This window comes from Lepidochelys kempii, chromosome 1 (genome assembly GCF_965140265.1).
Source record: "Lepidochelys kempii isolate rLepKem1 chromosome 1, rLepKem1.hap2, whole genome shotgun sequence".
Lineage (NCBI taxonomy): Eukaryota > Metazoa > Chordata > Testudines > Cheloniidae > Lepidochelys > Lepidochelys kempii.
Genome location: NC_133256.1, coordinates 309,564,565 through 309,578,412, shown reverse-complemented (window position 1 = coordinate 309,578,412; position 13,848 = coordinate 309,564,565). Strand labels below are relative to the sequence as shown.

The following is a 13,848-nucleotide window of genomic DNA, read 5'->3' as shown; positions in this document are numbered from 1 at the left end:
GTGAAGTGAAGGCAATTGGTTTCTCCATGCCATCAGGAAGAAAGTGGGAAAGAATTGCACCCACTTCATACTGTGAAACATCACAAGCCAGTAGCAATGGCAACAAAACTTCAAAGTCCATAAGAACTTTTGCTGACATCAACAATTTCTTTGCTTATTTAAATGCATGCTCACACTCTTCAGTCCATTTCCATTTTTTCTTTGCTTGTAACAGATCATGTAAGGCCAATATTGTTGCCAGATTAGTCAGAAATTTACCATAAGAGTTAAGGAGTCCTAAGAATGAATGTAACTGTGACACATTCTCTGGCAGGGGCGCTTGAAGAACTGCCTTCTCTTTCTCTGGCAATTTCCTTAAGCCTTTGACATCAATTACATGTCCAGGGTATCCAACTGAAGGTGTGAAAAACTCACAGTTGTCTCCATGTATTCTCAGTCCATGGTCTTCCAAACCTTAAAAGAGCATCCAAATTCTGATGATGATCCTCTCGATCCTTTCCTGTAACAAGGATGTCATCCAAATAGCACTTTGAACTCCATTCAGTCCCTTCACAATCTCATCCATGGCTTTCTGGAACAGGGCAGGTGCCGATGTGATTCCAAAAGGCAACCTGTTGTAACAAAATAAGCCTTTTTGCATGTTGATCGTGAGATATTTATGAGATATCAGATCAATCTCTTTTTGTATGTATGCACTGAGCAAATCCAATTGATTGAAACACTATCCACCACTAAGATTAGCAAACAAATCTTCAATACAAGGTAGTGGTCAAACTGGTCTGCACATAAAACTGAATTCAATGTTACTTTTAAATCGCCACAAATTCAGACTGAGCCATCCTTCTTGGTCATTGGCACAATGGGTGTAGCCCACTCACTGTGTGAAACTGGTGACAAGACTCCAGTGTTCACTAAACAGTCCAAATAAGTTTCTACCAGAGGCTTTTGAGCAAAAGGCACAACTCTGGGCTTGCAATATTTTGGGTGGCTGTCCGACTTAACAGTGAACTTCACTGACATGCACAATTGTTGCCAAAGAATACCAAAGTCATAGAAGGCTAAGCCATAATATCTTTCTCCTAAAGCTTTACAGTATGAATAAAAAGGATGATTGCTGTGTTTGACTTCTTTAGATCTAAATAAAAAAGAGAACTGTTTTATTATTTTTGGAGCACTTAACAGTAGGACCACGATTTAAAATGTACAATATTATATTTTCAAGCCAAATACATGAAAGGTGGTTTGAGTCAAGAGTTATCATACAAATGAAACAGGGAACATTTTTGTTTTCATCATACATCTAATTTCCATATATATGCTTTTTAAAATAAATCAGCATTTTAAACATGATCTCTTTTATCTTCTTCAAGAGAGAACCCACTAAGAAAACTCTGCTCGTAGTAGACATCAAAAACACTTTTTTACCAGGTTGAACTGTACATATTACTCACCTAAAATCCAATCCAGGAGGTTCTGGGTTGCACAATGACTATCATCTCCTTCTTCATGCTCTTAGAATATCAAGACACAATGTTAAGTAAAAACAGAAAAAAAACATTGAGTTTTACAGACCACATTTTTTTAAAAAAGGGTTCCCATAAAAGGCCTATTTACAGCAAATATCAAATGTTTTGAGTACATATAACAATACTACATAATTCTCAATCTAGCCAAAAAGTCTAAAGAATTAATGTACAAGTTTTAAATGACTGTTTTAAATTTAGGCTAAATTTAGCCCCTTTCCATAAAGATCATATTCTTTATATAGGATATAGTCCTTTAGAACTGGTGGAAGAGGAAGCTTCGCCATTGATGCTTGTCTCCATAGTCTCCTTAGTCCCATCAGTTTACGTATTTTGAGGCGGCACAAATGTTTTAATGGACGAGGATTCTCTGAAAAATAGTGAGGGAAACACATCAGGGGAAAAAAACAGGCGATTAATTTGGCAGTTGTGTCTCAGACTTAGAATCTCAAAACATGTGCTCTAATGAAATTCACTTCAGAAGTCTACCAGCTGAGGACTCTCCTGTTCCTGTTACTTTTAATAAAATACAGTTTTAATTTACTCCCAAATAAATGCACCACCAATAAAATTTAACTGGAGCAACAGTGACATCCAGTGGCCAGTTTTAGTGTACTTCTGTGTTATTTTCATATTGGATGCTCATTAAGTGTTTTTTCCCCCTGTTTTTAATTGACAAGCCTGTTTATGCTAGCTAAATTCTAAATGGTGATTTTATGTGCTACTAACATCTTATAATCGGCACTTTTCCTTTAAAATGATGGTAACACCATGGTCTCAATTTCTCAAATGTGGGCATCTGAATAGCATATCCAAACCCTTCATTTGGATGCTTAGATCAACACACCAATTAGCACAATAAATGGTGACTAAATACATGATCTGTGTACTCAATCCTGAAAGGTGCTAAGCACCTTCAATTCCCACTGACTCAGGGTATGTCTACACTGGAAACTTCAAAGCGCTGCCACGGGTACGCTCCCGCAGCAGCGCTTTGAAGTGCATGTGTGGTTGCACACCGCGTGCGCCTGGTAATCCACCTCCATGAGAGGATTAGCTCCGAGCGCTGGGCGTGCAGCTTCCAGCACTTTGAGCCTGTCTACATAGCGCTTTAAAGCGCTCAGACTTGCTGTGCTCGGGGGGGGGGGGGGGGGTGATTTTTCAAAAATCCAAGAAAGTAATTATTTTGCTCACCAATATAAAATACAAAAGCAAAAATAAAGACAGCATCAGCTTTAGTTCTGAAAAAATTGCCCTTTATCCCTTGATATTACAATCTCCACATTATTCAGACAGAATTTTGTATTTATTACCCTAATAGAAAGAGAACTGCTTTGGTGAAGGTTTATAAAAGCATAAACATAGACAAACATATTTTCCATAGTTCAATAAATTAAAATGTATTAAACAGATCTTCATTTCAAACAATGCCAGTTTGTGTGGACATACATATAGATATATTTTTAAAATAAATGTAGATGTGCAATAGACTAAGAGCTCTACTGCAATATAGCATATAAATATATATTTAGGCATGGTACACATACCCTTAGGAAATTGTTATAAGACATCTTCCTATACATATCTAATGGAAACTTTTCAGAATTTAATTGCAGCTGCTTTAAAGTGGCACTGAGATAAATATAATAAATTAATTCCTTGCCTGTGTTACTAATAAACTAATGAAACTGCGCAATTTTTTAAAATGTAGGACTAAAATGTCCCTTACACATAAGCATATACCCTACATAGCCTATGTAAGGGACAGGAAACGTTGTGAATTCATAGTTATGAGGTGAAATCCTACGTACGTTTATGCTTCAGCTGGGAGGCGTGATTCCCAGCTCAGGCAGACAGACTTATGCTAGCTAGAGCACAGCTAGCACAAGTCTATCCCTGCTACCAGCTGCAATACAGACATACCCACTGAAGTCAATGACAAAACTCCCATTGACTTCAATAGGGCCAGGATGTCACTCATGGTGTTTCTGCCAGATCGATCTATCAGGAGGGTGGGATTTCCAAAGGGTCGGGGTTCCTTCCACCCAGAACTAGAAAGGGCTTCCTGAGGATTCTTTCCTAAGATCTTGGCAGATCTTGAATGATGGACCCAGAGCAATCTGCATGAAGTTCCAGTGCCCCCTCACTGCCTTTAGGCCCCTCCCAGTCTCCAGGATTCCCAAATTGCTGCTGCTCCTGAACCCTCTCGGTCCTGGGGTTAATATTGTGGTGGAATGTCCCATCTAGTTTGTAAGCCTTTTAAAACACAGATATACACAGCAACCTGTGAGAGGTTCAACTAAAATGCTAAAAATGACACCCCAATAATGCACATCGTGTAAATCAAATTTAGGACATTATGGCATACTAAAGGCCAATATTTTACAGTGGACGTGCTCCACACTCTTTCTCATGTTGCTCTCTGAAGAGCTGTTAGGTGAGGGAGGGAGTAGAACAATGAAAGCGTGGGCAAATGCCCCTCAGTAAAGGGTCAGCATGTCAGAGGATTGCACAGTGATGGGTGCGTTAGAAATACATATGTCAGTGTAGGGTGAGATTCTGCCACCACTACTTGCCTGGGGTACCTTACTCTCCAATTGAAATAAATGGGGCTTCCCACAGAACAAGTTACTACTCAGTGGAGCAGATCCTTAGCTAGTATAAATTATCTTACTGCAATTATGTCAATGGAACTCTGATGACTGATTCTACATGAGGATCTGCCCCAATCTGAGACAGGGTGTCAGGAACTGGCCCTTAGACCAGGTGATTCAAACAGAACATATCAGAATTAAATATAGTCTGGTAATTATAGTAATTTTTTACAAAACGTTAGTACCAGATCAAATAATTAAACAAATGTTAGACATTTACCTAATATCTGACGTACCTCTGGCCATTCTTCCTGTGCTTCTAGGACACACTTTAGTTTTGAGCACAAAGGCACATAATCCATATAGTCTATCAAAATGCGAATCACATGTCCAACTAAATGTTTCAACCAAGGAACTGTAAGAAAGGCACAGAACTGAAAGGAAAAACACAGATTACTTTTAAAATTCACCCAGGGAAATACCAAAATGATGCAATTTTAAAGAATTTATTTACAGAAATATGGTGTAAGAAATAGTCTTGTACTTAAACCCCATGGGGATATATTGGATCACCAAAAAGTTATCTCCAGCCATCGCTAACTTCTGATTCTTTGGTTGGTTGGTCTGATTCTTTGGTTGGTTGGTCTGATGGTTTGAACAGAAACCTGAAGGCCACTTTTCATTATGCCAAAGATGACAATATCTTGATAACTTCCTCTATTGTTTTATTCCACTTTGGTTTTAGGAATAGGGTTAAACAGCTTTCTCTAAAAAGTACAGTTTCATTACATGTATGCTGAGCATTATTGCTCAAACAATAATCTCAAACTCAGGGGAAAACCTGGAGAACAGTAACTCTTAGGCCTTTATCATTTTTATCTACTACTAATTCTACATTTTTTCATCTATACTTTGAACTAAAATTTGCTTGAATATATCCCTGAAAAATGAGTTTGGGGGGAGACTCAAAAGAGCCTATGAAATTACTGGCACCCTTCGAAATCTTTGATCGTAAAGCATCCAAAGTATAAAATCCTCAAACCGTATCTTGTGTTACCTGTGTTACTAATAACAACTTGTCAGTATCTTGTGCAGGCTAATTGTGTGGGAATGCCTGCTGCTAACAGAATGCTAAAAGGCATCCTGCTCCCATTGAAGAAAATGGGAGTTTCATCATTGACTTCAGTGGAAGAGGGATTGGAATCAAATACAATTATATTTTTTCTTTTAAACCCACCATTTTATACAAAAGATATACATTTTCCAAGAATTGTATCTCATAAGTACTGTGTTTAATTGTACAGACGCTCTCCGACGTATGCAATCGTTCCATTCCGGAACGCCTTGCTAACTCGAATTTTGCGTAAATCAGAAACGTATACCCGACCATTACACAACCCTCCCACCCCCAAAAACCCCTCCTATTTCTAGCTTACGGAACTTTTTCCATAAGTGCAGATTTCTGTAAGTTAGGTCTTGTGTAACCCGGGGAGCGTCTGTACTGACACTGCTTTATAGTAATGCTTTGCTCTTACATAACTACAGGAACTTTAATCTGAGGATTAAAAAGCACTATCCAAGCATTAATAAAGCCTCACAGCCCCCTTGTGACAGGCAGATATTATTATTCCCTCTATCTATAGGGGGAAACTGAAGTACAGACAGGTTAATTCCTAAATTTTGATTTTCCCCCCTAACTTTGTGTTCCTTAGTTATTGGGATACCCAGGTCCTGATTTTTAGAAGTGCTGAGCATCCACAGCTCTCATTTGATTTCAATCAAAGTTTGGGATTGTCACTGGCTCTGAACATCTGGACATCTCAAGCTGGGCACCAAAAATATGGACATTTCATAAATTTGGTCCAACATCTCAATCCTGCAAACACTTACACATACGTATAACTTTATTTGTCTGAGTAAATTTGTTGATTTAGATAGGTTTACCATACAAGTAGATATCACGTGCTTAAGAGTTTGCAGGATCATGTCCTAAGTGATTTAACCCAAAATGTATGGGCAAATAATTGGCTGAGTTGGGAATAGAACCCACTTTCCTGCCTTCCAGCTCCCTCCTTTAATTGCTAGTCAATATTTCCTTCCTACAACCTCTAACTCAGTTTCAGAATTAAAACTATTCTATATGTATCATTTTCTCTATCCCAGAATAAAACTGAACAAAGATTATTTGGTGAGGGGGTGTAAATAAGTATGTTGAGATCGAGAAATCTTAATTCTGCATTAAAATATGAAATAAATTTAAAGCAAGGTTACACTGAAGAGAAAAATGAAGAGACGAAAATGAGGAATATGCTTACTGGAGTATCTTTTACTACACAAGATGTCCATCCTGGTAACACCTCCTCTTCTGGAAGTGACCACACAAAAGAACTTCCAAAGATGTTGCCATGCATACAATCAAAACACCTCTCTGCATTATATCCATGATTCAGCAACAGCCTTAGCATTACCTCATCATTCAAAGCATACTGAATGGCACTGGGGAAATGGGTGTCATTCACGAGCATGAAGTAGCAATTGACATTTGCTCCATAGGATAGAAGCAACCGTACGATTTCATGGTTACCAGCTCTCACTGCTACCAGAAGACAATTTAGAGGATCCTCGTTTGGGTCTGCACCAGCTTTGAGTAACACTTCTGTGCAGAGAATGTCATTGTTAGAAACAGCAAAATAGAGTGCCGTTTTCCTTTCATCATCGTAGTTTTCAGAAATGTGTTCAGCCAGAAGAGTATTGACATCAAAATCGTTTTCAATTAGGAGTTCTAGACACTGCACATTCTGACCATCTGCTGCTGAGTGAATGGGGCTTAACCCACTTCTCTGGATTGCAATCTTGGATGTAACTGGAATTAGATATTTCAGTGACCTAAAAAGATAATGAAGAAAATTTTCATCTGGCTCAAATCCACCCAGGCATCAACTCCTTCCCCACCCTGCAGCTAAAATCCACCCGGGCATAAACCCCTTCCCCAACCTCATGAAAACACATCCAGTTGTGACTTTCTACTACCCAATTAAACATTTCACCCGAGAAGCCAGATTCTGCCCTCGTTTACTCTTGAACAACCCCAACAGATAAATTTCTGTCCTGACTTATACCACATGGAACCTTTTTGAATTAAATGGAGTTGTACAAAATGTAAATTAGCACCTAATGTCTCAATTACTTTCTTTTAGTTCTGCTAAGTTTTGTTTTTTGTTTTGTATTTCCTATAGTATATGCTGAAGCCACATTTAAGATTTAATTAAAACTAATTTAATGTACGTACTTGTCAAATATGAATGATCTTTAAATTTGGATTTTTCAGTTCAGTCCTTTAATGTGACATAATACTAGTTGCAGTATTATAAGGGAGAATTTGAAGCCTACAGTTATACTCACAGATAATGTCCTTCATAAGCAGCTTTGTGTATAGGGAGCTGTCCTGCCCTATTAGGCACGTTACCACTTCCTCCATATTCCAGAAGAAGAGCAATACAGTCTGGATTACCTCCTCCAGCTGCTTCAAACAGTACTGATGCACCATCATCGGCTAAAGCATGAACATCACCACCTGGTGGAAGGATATAAAGGTAATAGGTTTCAGAGTAACAGCCGTGTTAGTCTGTATTCGCTAAAAGAAAAGGAGTACTTGTGGCACCTTAGAGACTAACCAATTTATTTGAGCATAAGCTTTCGTGAGCCATAGCTCACTTCATCGGATGTATACTGTGGAAAGTTTAGAAGATCTTATTATATACACACAAAGCATGAAAAAAATACCTCCTCCCACCCCACTCTCCTGCTGGTAATAGCTTATCTAAAGTGATCACTCTCCTTACAATGTGTATGATAATCAAGTTGGGCCATTTCCAGCACAAATCCAGGTTTTCTCACACCCCCCCCCCCCCCCACCACACACACAAACTCACTCTCCTGCTGGTAATAGCTTATCTAAAGTGACCACTCTCCTTACAGTGTGTATGATAATCAAGGTGGGCCATTTACAACACAAATCCAGGTTTTCTCACACACACCCACCCCCCCGCCCCACAAACTCACTCTCCTGCTGTAATAGCTTATCCAAAGTGACCACTCTCCTTACATTGTGTATGTTAATCAAGGTGGGCCATTTCCAGCACAAATCCAGGGTTTAACAAGAACGTCTGGGGGGGGGTGGGGGTAGGAAAAAACAAGGGGAAATAGGCTACCTTGCATAATGACTAAGCCACTCCCAGTCTCTATTCAAGCCTAAGTTAATTGTATCCAATTTGCAAATGAATTCCAATTCAGCAGTTTCTCGCTGGAGTCTGGATTTGAAGTTTTTTTGTTGTAAAATAGTGACTTTCATGTCTGTAATCGCGTGACCAGAGAGATTGAAGTGTTCTCCGACTGGTTTATGAATGTTATAATTCTTGACATCTGATTTGTGTCCATTTACTCTTTTACGTAGAGACTGTCCAGTTTGACCAATGTACATGGCAGAGGGGCATTGCTGGCACATGATCGCATATATCACATTGGTGGATGTGCAGGTGAACGAGCCTCTGATAGTTTGGCCGATGTTGTTAGGCCCTGTGATGGTGTCCCCTGAATAGATATGTGGGCACAGTTGGCAACGGGCTTTGTTGCAAGGATAGGTTCCTGGGTTAGTGGTTCTGTTGTGTGGTATGTGGTTGCTGGTGAGTATTTGCTTCAGGTTGGGGGACTGTCTGTAGGCAAGGACTGGCCTGTCTCCCAAGATTTGTGAGAGTGTTGTGTCATCCTTCAGGATAGGTTGTAGAATTCCACCATGATTTCAACAATTTCTATCCCACCATCAACCTCAGCCTGGTCCAGTCCACACAAGAGATCCACTTCCTGGACGCTACAGTGCTAATAAACGATGGTCACATAAACACCACCCTATACCAGAAACCTACTGACCGCTATTCCTACCTACATGCCTCCAGCTTTCACCCTGACCACACCACACGATCCATCGTCTACAGCCAAGCTCTGCGATACAACCGCATTTGCTCCAACCCCTCAGACAGAGACAGACACCTACAAGATCTCTATCAAGCATTCTTACAACTACAATACCCACCTGCGGAAGTGAAGAAACAGATTGATAGAGCCAGAAGAGTTCCCAGAAGTCACCTACTACAGGACAGGCCTAACAAAGAAAATAATAGAACGCCACTAGCCGTCACTTTCAGCCCCCAACTAAAACCCCTCCAACACATTATTAAGGATCTACAACCTATCCTGAAGGATGACCCAACACTCTCACAAATCTTGGGAGACAGGCCAGTCCTTGCCTACAGACAGCCCCCCAACCTGAAGCAAATACTCACCAGCAACCACATACCACACAACAGAACCACTAACCCAGGAACCTATCCTTGCAACAAAGCCCGTTGCCAACTGTGCCCACATATCTATTCAGGGGACACCATCATAGGGCCTAATAACATCAGCCACACTATCAGAGGCTCGTTCACCTGCACATCCACCAATGTGATATATGCCATCATGTGCCAGCAATGCCCCTCTGCCATGTACATTGGTCAAACTGGACAGTCTCTACGTAAAAGAGTAAATGGACACAAATCAGATGTCAAGAATTATAACATTCATAAACCAGTCGGAGAACACTTCAATCTCTCTGGTCACGCGATTACAGACATGAAAGTCGCTATTTTACAACAAAAAACTTCAAATCCAGACTCCAGCGAGAAACTGCTGAATTGAAATTCATTTGCAAATTGGATACAATTAACTTAGGCTTGAATAGAGACTGGGAGTGGCTTAGTCATTATGCAAGGTAGCCTATTTCCCCTTGTTTTTTCCTACCCCCCCCCCCCCCCAGACGTTCTTGTTAAACCCTGGATTTGTGCTGGAAATGGCCCACCTTGATTATCATACACAATGTAAGGAGAGTGGTCACTTTGGATAAGCTATTACAGCAGGAGAGTGAGTTTGTGTGTGTGTGTGGGGAGGGGGGGGGTTGAGAAAACCTGGATTTGTGTTGGAAATGTCCCACCTTGATTATCATACACATTGTAAGGAGAGTGGTCACTTTAGATAAGCTATTACCAGCAGGAGAGTGGGGTGGGAGGAGGTATTTTTTTCATGCTTTGTGTGTATATAATAAGATCTTCTAAACTTTCCACAGTATACATCCGATGAAGTGAGCTGTAGCTCACGAAAGCTTATGCTCAAATAAATTGGTTAGTCTCTAAGGTGCCACAAGTACTCCTTTTCATAAAGGTAATAGTTAAGTCCAAAGGAACTTGGAAGATATATCTTGTCTTTAAAATATCCTGAATTTCTTTTCTCTTCATGTTCAGTTATTAAAATTGTACCTCTAAGAAAAGAACAGAAAAGTTTATAGTAACCAGTTTAAAAATTAAATGTAAAATTCAGCCATCATAGATACAAACAGATATATATTGGGAAAATGGAGAGAAATCACTTGAGTGACATTTGCTTTGAGTTGAGATTCTTAATTGAGGATTTGCAGTATTCTGAAATCCTTTCAAACATGCTTAATCTCAGATCTGCATGTTGCTACTTTAAAAAAAAATTGGTGTAGGAGGAGTAGTCCAATCTTGTCACTTCTAACATATATATATTACATCATTGTAAACCTTTTGTTTTCTTCCAGTGGAACAAAAACATTCCCATGTGACATTCCCTTCCTCCACAAAAAATCCAATCTTGGGAAAAAAACATGTTCAGTTACAGTAAAACCTCAGAGTTACAAACACCTTGCGAATGGAGGTTGTTTGTAACTCTGAAATGTTCGTAACGCTGAACAAAATGTTATAGTGGTTCTTTCAAAAGTTTACAGATGAACATTGACTTAATACAGCTTTGAAACTTTACTATGCAAAATGGTGTTTTCCCTTTATTTTTTTAGTGGTTTATGTTTAACACAGTACAGTACAGTGTGTTTGTTTTGTTTTTGTCTCTGCTGTGCCTGATTGTGTGTTTCCGGTTCTAAATGAGGTGTGTGGTTGACTGGTCAGTTTGTAACTCGTAACTCTACGGTAAATATTGTAACTCTGAGGTTCTACAGTAAATATTCCCTTCTGAGACTTGGAAGCAGGGCCCAGCAAGGTAGCTGGAAATAATTTTTTTTTCTTTTTTGCAGTTACATCTTCTGAGGTAAAGATTTCAATGTTAACTTTAGCTTTTAAGAGTCTTATATGAATTGAGATAATCCCTAAAGTGCTTTGGTTCCATAAACCAAAGAGTGAGGGTCATGTTTTCCCATTCTCTGTCTGTTCAGTCATAAACCTTGTAATCTGAGTTAAAAGCTTGAGATTTGGCATAGTTATAGGCAGGCTACTTTGCAATATGGAACAATTGCGGCAGCGCATCCTAGTGGCTATGGATGGAATTAAAAATATAAGTATATACTACACAGTTTTCTCTTATTTGCTTATCCAGTATTAATCTACCTATTGAGTCACTGGTATAGGGTATTTGTGCTGGACCAAATAAACTAACTCTGATGGCTCTCATTCTACACTCGCTACATGTGTTCCTTACACACAGAATCCCCCCAGTGATGTATCAACTATTCTGCTTTGGAGTTTGTTGGACATTAGACAAAGCACACCAGCATGTTAATGCTTTGATTAATACAAACCAAGGTGCTGTGGGATTCACTGAGAATCCTGGTGGTATTTAGGTGCTGGATATTTACAAGGCCTGAAATATGTCAAAAAAGACTCATTCAATAGTTTGAAAAGGCAACCTTCTGCACTAAGGGAAAAAGCACATTAATGTGAATAAGCAAAAAGTATGCAATTAATTTTCTTTTACAAAAGAAGGTCAGGCACTGGTATTTGCTTGAATATGTGGAAAGACATTTAAACAGGACAGTGATCGGCAATGGTAGTGTAGAAGGACTGAAGCACAGGGTCAGCAGTAAAGGAGGAAGGTTGTGGGTAAATATATTGATAGAACGCAACTTAAGACATGTACATCTGACATTTTCCTTACTTTCTGTTTGCCTAGTTTATTTAGTTTGTTAGTTTTACATGTCTATATATGTGTTTGTATAGCATTTCCCTCAATGGTGCTATACAAACATGTAGCAAAGATTATTTCAAAGCACACCTTACAGTACTAAAAAATGACTACATTATTCTCATACTTGTCCACAGCATACAACTCTTAGCTTAAAAAAATGAGAGCCTGCCATGGCTTTAACTGTCAGTTTGCTGAAATAAGAGAGCACAAAATCAGACCACCTTTAGTACTAAGAGTTCCAAAAGACAAAAGAACTGTATGATGCTGCCATAGTTTAAATTCTGTTGCCAGGATAAGCAAAGGCATTTCAAGATTTTAACATAATCTCAGGGCAGCTGGAGACAATGGAAAGGCTGTATGTTGTCTGAGATGTCTGTTGATCAAGTCTGCTGAAAAAAATTGCATGGGAGAAGAGATGCGAGCCTGTAATTGGCAATCTTCCTGGGAACAGGAAAGTCTACCAGGATGTAGATCAGAATAAAACAACTGTTTCTTCTAATAGAGCAGAGGAGCCAAGTGAAGAGTTGTGCTGTATATTTGGGGAACAGGTGCTTGGCTCACCAGGGGGAAGGGCACAAGCCACACATAGCAGTGCAGCCAGAGAACACTGATATGTAAATTGCTGCACACGATAAGCATGAAGATACCACTCAGCATGGCTTTCATGGAATCAAGGGGAGCACAACAGGCATGGATGATATGGATCTAACAACTAGAAAATATTCAAACAATGGAAATATGGTTGAATATTGGGAAATACTTTGGGTGGTCTGCAGTACATGAAATTGCAAATAATAATAATAATAACAATTAATAGTTAATAACAAGGTGCACTGACTACAAAGGCCTTACCCATTTTCTGTGCCTTTCCCATCTCGTTTTGGCTACAAGATGTAAGCAAATGGCATCGAAACATACATTCCCAATGGTAAGAGATGTATCTGCCGTGTTGGCCTCAACATCAGACTATATTCCTGATTGTCCGTGTCATGGGTCCTGGTAAACTGCCTTGCTAAGACCCTCTACCAGTCCCCTGAGTACACTCTTCTCAAGTGACAGGCCTGTGCCTCCACATCTCTTTTGGAAAAGTGCCTGTGGACCAACCGTTCCCTGACTGGGTCTCTGAGTTACATGTTGGGGGTGCAGCTGGCTCCCAGCCTGGTCACTAGGCAACCCAGCAAGCTCAGCTAGGCCCAAGGAGCCCCCTCCTAATGGTTGTGCGTCCTGATTGGGCAGGGGAGCCAGCAGCTTGCTACTTGAGCCTTGCAGCAGCACCAGTACAGCAGCTGTTCAATGTGAACCATGCCTGTAGCAGTGCTTACACTGAGCTCACTTTGGCTTCTTGCCCCAGCCCCAGCTTCCCTTCTCCATTCTGGTTTCTGACTCCTAGCTCCAACTCCTGGTGACGCCACTGCCTATGACTCTGGCTTACCCACTGGCTTAGACTTTGACTTCTGACTTCAGTTCTGACCTTCAGCTTGGCCCCTGATTCCTGCTTCACCCTGGATTCAGTGCCTGATCCCTGGATGCTTATCATTACTTGAACTGCCACCACAGCCACCAGGCCAGGTCCTGATCCACCCACGAGGTAGGCCTCCCAGACCCTGGGAGCTTATGTTACACCCGTCTGGTTACCAACCATATAACTTAGGAGGCCAAGTTGGCTTGGCACCTGCACAAGTTTCCCTCAGGGAGACTTCAGT

General features: G+C 40.1%; 1 protein-coding gene across 1 annotated transcript in view; it reads right to left on the bottom strand.

The window, feature by feature from the left end:
• Positions 1–1,720: 1,720 nt before the first annotated feature.
• ASB15 (ankyrin repeat and SOCS box containing 15) overlaps positions 1,721–13,848 on the bottom strand; it is a 35,108-nt gene continuing 22,980 nt past the window's right edge. Inside the window, exons 7-10 of the mRNA XM_073331705.1 lie at positions 7,520–7,691; positions 6,433–7,003; positions 4,398–4,551; positions 1,721–1,893 (exon numbers count right to left, since the gene is read on the bottom strand). Of these exons, the coding sequence (XP_073187806.1) occupies positions 1,721–1,893; positions 4,398–4,551; positions 6,433–7,003; positions 7,520–7,691 (1,070 nt within the window). The remainder of the gene's footprint in view (positions 1,894–4,397; positions 4,552–6,432; positions 7,004–7,519; positions 7,692–13,848) is intronic.